Source organism: Labeo rohita, chromosome 14 (assembly GCF_022985175.1).
Source record: "Labeo rohita strain BAU-BD-2019 chromosome 14, IGBB_LRoh.1.0, whole genome shotgun sequence".
In the NCBI taxonomy this organism is placed as follows: domain Eukaryota; kingdom Metazoa; phylum Chordata; class Actinopteri; order Cypriniformes; family Cyprinidae; genus Labeo; species Labeo rohita.
Window position 1 is genome coordinate 27,647,298 of NC_066882.1, and position 7,206 is coordinate 27,654,503.

The 7,206-nt window shown below is 37.1% G+C and overlaps 1 protein-coding gene across 1 annotated transcript; it reads right to left on the bottom strand.

Moving 5' to 3' along the window:
* Window positions 1-31: 31 nt before the first annotated feature.
* aldob (aldolase b, fructose-bisphosphate) lies at window positions 32-3,736 on the bottom strand. Its single transcript, XM_051127285.1, has 9 exons — window positions 3,571-3,736; window positions 2,766-2,878; window positions 2,330-2,541; window positions 2,122-2,176; window positions 1,265-1,425; window positions 1,025-1,108; window positions 765-939; window positions 481-680; window positions 32-358 (listed from the first exon to the last, which is right to left on the bottom strand). Exons 2-9 carry the CDS (start codon window positions 2,875-2,877, stop codon window positions 263-265), a joined length of 1,095 nt encoding a protein of 364 aa, XP_050983242.1. The 5' UTR covers window position 2,878; window positions 3,571-3,736; the 3' UTR covers window positions 32-262.
* Between the last annotated feature and the right edge of the window lie 3,470 nt (window positions 3,737-7,206).

A 7,206-nucleotide genomic window follows, 5' to 3' on the forward strand; every position in this document is an offset into this window, starting at 1 on the left:
CCCTAACGTTAACACAAGAAATCAACTCTAATAAGTAGGCATTTCACATTTATTTCAAAATGAAAAGCATGGTTCACATGCATGAAAACCGAAACTAATCTTCGGTCTAGTTGAGTGATTTTTGGTAGAACTGCATGATGAATATACATAATTTGTACAATTAACATGTATACACATGAACATGTTGTCATGTCATCTTGAATATTCTTTGCATGAAAATTTTGCACTGTCCAGCACAAGTTGCTGTCGTTTCTTGTTGAGTTTAATAGACATAGCTGGCGGTAAAGAGGGACTGTGTAGATGCTTGGTCAGCCTGACCTGAGGGTTTGTATTCACCTTTTGATGCAAGACTATTGATCTGAAGGGGGAAAAAACAAAAGTTATCAATATATGCAGCCTCAATCAATATTTTAGGCTACTGTTGTGACTTGACTGCCAGCATGCAGTATTTTAAGTTTGAGTCATATTGTCATTGATTACCTTGGCACGTGTCATGAAGGCATCCTGTGCTGCCTTCTTGTTTGCTGCTTGTCCCTTCCATGCAGCAAGAGCCGAGGCCTGGAGAGCTCGGCCATAAGAGAAGCTCAGCTTCCAGGGTCTTTGCAGAGGTAGCTGGTTCATGGCGTTCAGATTCACAGAGGCCTCCTCCTCACTTTGACCACCAGAGAGGAAGCAGATGCCTGAGAATCAGAATAGAGATGTTAAACGTTTGAAGAGCACTCAAACGGAGACCGTCCTCTGAGGACCAGCGGAGGACTTCTTACCCGGTACGGCAGCTGGCACGGTGCGTCTGAGAGCAGTAACTGTTGCCATGGCAACCTCCTGAGGGGTGTACTTCTTGGTACAGGAGTGTCCAGCGGTGACCATGTTTGGTTTAAGCAGAGTTCCCTCCAGATACACATGGTGGTCAGAGAGAGCCTTGTACACAGCCGCCAGGACCTTTGGATACATTTTGTTTGGAGTTATTTTTGATGGATAATTTGGCTTTGCTCTGCTTTTATTGGTTATTCTGGAGGAAGCTTACCTTCTCAGTGGCATACTGGCACCGTTGCAGATCATGATCGCCATCAGGGAGGATCTCAGGCTCTACAATAGGCACCAAGCCATTCTACAGGAATGAGGAAGAGTTAATGAGAAAAAAAAATGGATTTTGTAGGCAGTTTGTGAAGAAGAACAAATAATTACTGGCATGCTATTAACTGTTTAGAGTCATGTGAAAAGCTGTTTATAGACAATTAATAGGGTGGCATGAACCAAGACATACCTGTTGACAAATGCTGGCATATCTGGCAAGAACATTGGCGTTTTCAGCAATTGCGAGAGAAGAGGGGCAGCTGTCAGAGATCTTAAGCACGCAACGCCACTTGGCAAAGTCACAACCATCCTTCTTGTACTGGGCACAGCGTTCAGACAGACCGTCCAATCCTGAGTGAAATGGATTAGGCAAAAATAGCTTCTTTTAAAATGGATACAAGACCGGATAGATTACTGTCATGTTAAAGGGATAAAAAAAAAAAAATGTCATTAATTACTCACCCTCATGTCATTCTAAACCCGCAAGACTTTTATTTGTCCTGAGGCCACAAATTAAGATATTTTTTTATGAAATCTGACAGCCTTCCAGAAGGTACCAAGAACATCGACAATAGTCCATGTGACGTCAGAGGTTCTGCCAAAATGTTATGAAGCTACAAGAATACTTTTTGTTGCTCAAAAAAACCTATAACAGTAATATTAAAACTAAAATAAACTACCCTCCAACATGGTGCTAGGGTGACACAGAGGAGAAGAATTGTTTAATAGAGTTGTTTTAGTGTTTTTGTGCACAGAAAGTATTCTCGTAGCTTCATAAAAATACGGTTGAACCACTGATGTCACATGGACTATTTTGTCGATGTTCTTGGTACCTTTCTGGACCTCAATAGTGGTAGAACCCTTGCTGTCCATGCAGGGTCAGAAAGCTCTCGGATTTCATCTAAAATATATTCATCTGTGTTCCAAAGATGAAATCTACAGGTAGTCTTACAGGTTTGGAACGACATGAGAATGAGTAATTAATGACAGAATTTTCATTTTTGGCTGAATTATCCCTTTAAGACATATTTGAGTTAAAAAATTTACCTTGTGTGGTTGTCTCTCCATCTGTACCAGCCAGTCCTGCTGTGCCTTTGTCCACCTTCAGACATAAAAGCACAATTAATACTTTTTTTTTTAAATCATATTATAGCAGTCCTTTGGTCTTCTATAGGGCTATATCAAGCAAATAAATGCATAATCATATTTATATTAAGTTATAGAAAAAATTTTAAAGAGTTCACTGAAACCTCACCTTGATACCAACTACGATGCCCTTGTCCTTGATGACTTTTGGAAACAGAACTCCCTGGTCTGATTTCTGGTACAGTGTTTCATGGAAAAAGATGACGCCACCAATATATTCAGAGACCGAATTGTCTACAGAGAAGATGATGTCACGATAGCTGCGACGGTTCTCTTCAATGTTCTCCACATTTATCTTCTGAAAGCGCTTTGCCATGGTGCCTAGAATAGGAAGTACACATTTAAGAACATCTGGAATGCAGCTTACGTCACATCTTCGAAAATACAATTAATTATTACTACAACCATAAAGCTGATAGAGGTAACAATAAGACAAGACTGTTAAAACATTTATAGTAGCTATTCCACAACATCTGAGGCATTTTCATTGCTTATTGTTCATATTGTTATCTTGTTATCCCATGCAACACACCACACATTCTTACCTGTGGACTCATCTGCAGCCAAAATGCCTTTTCCTGTAGCCACAATGCGCTGGGCAATTGTGGCAAGCTCCTTCTTCTGCTCCGTAGAGAGAGCTGGAAACTGATGTGTCATGCTGGGAAAAGAGCAGAAATCAAATTATTTGCAGAACTTTTATTATTCGGATCACTGGGTTATTCACTGCTATCTGTAAATATTTGGCCTGACTGTTGAACTTTAGTCTAGAAACACACTGGCTCCTCCCACTGAACAAACAAGTCCAGGGTTCATGCAACTGCTAGATATGAGCATTTTGCTGTTTTCCTTACGATTATGTGCAAAATCTTTAACACATTCGTACAATATCGTTAAGAACTGTACAGAAGTGTCTTTTCTGCATCGTGTATTTATGAAAGAAGGCTGCCTCTCTACTTTTTTCCCGCAGTAAACGAAAATGCCATTTGCCTACGTATATAAAAACTGCTAAATGAAGTGCCTGCTCATCCCCTATACAATTTGCAAAATGCAATATAAAAACAAACAACCAAGCAGTTCTTAAGAAGTTTTAAAGAAATCTTTGGAATATTCTTACAGTGATTTATGATTTGCATTAAAGAGCAGGACCTGAATATTTAGCTATATCATTGCACGCATCTGCAGTTTATGAATTCAGCTGCGTGTTCACGTTTTTAAACACTTACGTTTATGCATTAGTCTACACTTATACTACATTGACTTAAAAATGAAACAGATATTAATATTACTTTGGTAAATGCGATGATAATGAAATAATGAAAAACAATGAAAAACTTGAACAGCCATGCTTACTTGAATGGTCTGAAGGCGAGTAGCACTATGTATACAGTATAGATGAGGTGGCTTTCTCCTCAATGACGCCGATGGGTTTTTGTGAATCGGGACCGAGCGATTCGAACAAGTCGGTATTTATTCGAGCGCAGAGGTTGGACAACAGTGATGCGAACGGGCGTGCTTAACCTCCGGGATCGTCATTGGCTGGGATATTGTACGGGTGTGTGAGAATATCTGCGTATGTGGACTTTGGATGAAGAGTTTTAACTCCAAAAGTCCCATAATACTGAACTCAGTGTTACACTTATTTAAAATTACTTCAAAAAATCTTTGAAAAACAACGAATCGAGTTTGCAGATCTAAGCTGGAAGCGTGATATCTTAGATAACAGAGTTGATTTTCAGGTTTCTTAAGTTTCCGCATTGTCCCACTCAAGTATGTCCTGTCTGCCAGCTTTCTGTGAAAGCCACACTATGTGTTGTATAGTCTGGTACGAGAGGTGTAATTCCCTATTGCAATGTGATACATGAACGTGAAAGAAAGCACAGTGACAATAATTCTTCTTATGAAAAAATTAGCTATTGTAGATCCTGACGACAGAGATGTGACAACATACAAGGCCAACAGTTGTGAGGTTGACACAGGGTGTTCTATTAACTGTGTTTGGATGTGCAAAGAAGCCTGCAGTGGGGAATATAGGTGAAATCTTTCATGTGACGCTTTTAAACTATAAAATGCATTTTGTTTTGTTTTAACATACAGTTGAGATCACACATTTACATAGGCCTACACCTTCCACAATCTGCAAAATGTTAATTATTTTACCAAGAAAAGAGAGATCATACAAAATGCATATTATTTTTCGTTTAGTACTTACCTAAATAAGATATTTCACATAAAGACGTTTACATATAGTCCACAAGAGAAAATAGCTGAATTTATAAAAATTACCATGTTCAAAAGTTTACATGCACTTGATTCTGATACTGTGTTGTTACCTGAATGATCCACAGCTATTTGTTTGTTTGTTTTTTAGTGGTAGTTGTTCAAATTCTTTGTTTTTTGTTTTTTTTAGCATTTTTGTGTATTTGAACCCTTTCCAACAATGACTGTATGATTTTGAGATCCATCTTTTCACACTGAGGACAACTGAGGCACTCATATGCAACTATTACAGAAGGTTTAAACGTTCACTGATGGTCCAGAAGGAAACACAATGCATTAAGAGCCGGGGGTGTAAACTTTTGAACAGACTGAAGATGTGTACATTTTTCGTATTTTACCTAAATGTCATTTTGTTTTCATTTAGTACTGCCCTTCAGAAGCTACAGAAGATATTTACATGTTTCCCAGAAGACAAAATAAGTTAAATTCACTCTGATCTTCAAATTAATAAAGTTTTCACCCCCCGGCTGTTAATGCATCGTGTTTCCTTCTGGAGCATCAGTGAGTGTTTAAACCTTCTGTAATAGCTGCATATGAGTCCCTCAGTTGTTCCTCAAGGATTTTTCTGAAGAACAGCAGCAGTTTAACTGTTCAGGACAAACAAGGAACTCATGAATAACTATCACTAAACAAAAAAACTAGGGCTGTCAAACGATTAATCGTGATTAATCGCATACAAAATAAAAGTTTGAGTTTGCCTAATATATATGTGTGCACTGTGTGTAATTATTATGTGTATATACATACACACAAATTAATGTATATATTTAGGAGAAATATGTTATGTACAAAATATTTTTATTTATATATAATATAAATTCTATAAAAAGTATAGTAAGTACATGTACTTGTAAATATTTCTTAAATATATACATGAATGTGCTTGTATTTATATATGCATAATAATTACACACAGTACACACACATATATTAGGCAAACTCAAACATTTATTTTGCGATTAATTGCGATTAATCGTTTGCCAGCCCTGAAAAAACGCACACACACAGCTGTGGATCATTCAGGTAACAACACGGTATTAAGAATCAAGTGTATGTAAATTTTTGAACATGGTCATTTTTATAAATTCAACTATTATTTTCTCTTGTGGACTATATGTAAACATCTTTTAATTGACATTTGGCAAATTCTGCAAGTTCTTATGAGGAAAACAGCTTATAAATCATACAGAGTTAAGTTTTTGTAAATCTAAGAATGCTGAAAGTTTTATGTGAGGGATAGATGTAGGGTCAGGGAATAGAAAATACAGTTTGTACAGTATAAAAACAATTATGCCTCGGAAAACAGAAACCAGTGTGCATGTGGTGTTTGTGTGCTGAATGAGTGTACTTAACAAACTTGTCTGATTGCCATTGATATCAATCACGAGCACAGAGAGTGAGTGCTGGTGGGGGAGAATTACGTCAACGGCAGTTGATGAAATCATTTTGGCAGACAGACACGGTCTGATAAAAGGGTTTGAGCATTGGGTCAGGCCATTGACAAAGTTACTGCATGATGAAGACAAAGACGTGCACTGATGCACAGACACTTTGAACCAGGAGAACAAAAATCAAGGGATTTCACAACATGAACTCTGTATTCAAAGGCAAGAGTGTCAAATGCACGCTCAAGGACAGAGTCCAAATAATAGTTCGTGCACAGAGCGTGGCACACATAATACCTGCACTAAAGTAAGTCTTTGATTCAAAACACACACACACACAAATAAGGGTAGCCCTACATTATCAAGAGTTTCTATTGACTTTATGGTTTTTATATTGAGCTAATGATATTGTCTATCTCCCAGTCCTCCTGGAAACCTTTCTGCTATTTTATATTTTCAGTAAATGTTATCAGGATTTCTTACATTTTTGGTTACATAATGTAGGTCAAACGGGCAAACACACAAACAAACATTAAGAAAAGGCTGCTACAGTAAATAAAAAACAATACAGTGTGTCATATTTACCTGTGTCAAGTGATTAAACACATAAATATCCAACAAAACACTCGATCAACTTCTTTCGGTTAAATACAATAATAATTACTTTGTTGATTGATTTACAGTTTTTAAAAATAGAGTTTGGGCCAAATAATGTAGACTCTCAGTAAATAGCTTTTAAATTCCTCCATTCGAATGCTGTCTATCAGAAAATTTGCCAGTTGTTTTAGAGATTTTAAAGGAGATTCTCACTCTGCGCCAGTTGTACAGGTTTTATGAGCATGACACCATATTGGCATTTTAGCACTGATATCAGTGATTAAAGTTTTAGCACAGCTCTTTCGTGGAGGTTGGCTTTGTGACTTTTTTTTTTTTTTTTTTTTTTGGAAACAGTTTATCAAGGAATATTGATGTTTGCTGTTTGAACTACTTTGTTGCAGTAGTTATGAACAGTGTTGGGAGTAACGCATTACAAGTAATAATAATAATATTACTTTTTTCAAGTAACTAGTAAAGTAACGCATTACTTTTGAATTTCTAAGAACATATCTGGGTTACTTCTTCAAATAAGTAATGCCAGTTACTTTTTTCCCCCATTTATTGATTGACAAGTCTCCTGTCTGGAAATTTGGGAGTAAACATGATGTTACTGTATTCTAGACTAAACGTGAACATGCATTAATTCATCTCACTCACTAAAAACAGATTCAGTATTCCTCAAAATGAATACAAATTTCTGAGTGAAATGCAAACTCAGAATATGACG

What these genes read in the sequence shown, in the direction of transcription:
- aldob (XM_051127285.1), bottom strand. Translation starts at nt 2,877, where the DNA reads ATGACACATCAGTTTCCAGCTCTCTCTACGGAGCAGAAGAAGGAGCTT. An exon ending in ATGCCAGCATTTGTCAACAG is followed by an intron (nt 1,109 to 1,264) that starts GTATGTCTTGGT and finishes TCATTCCTGTAG; the next exon opens with AATGGCTTGGTGCCTATTGT. An exon ending in CCTTCATGACACGTGCCAAG is followed by an intron (nt 359 to 480) that starts GTAATCAATGAC and finishes TTCCCCCTTCAG; the next exon opens with ATCAATAGTCTTGCATCAAA.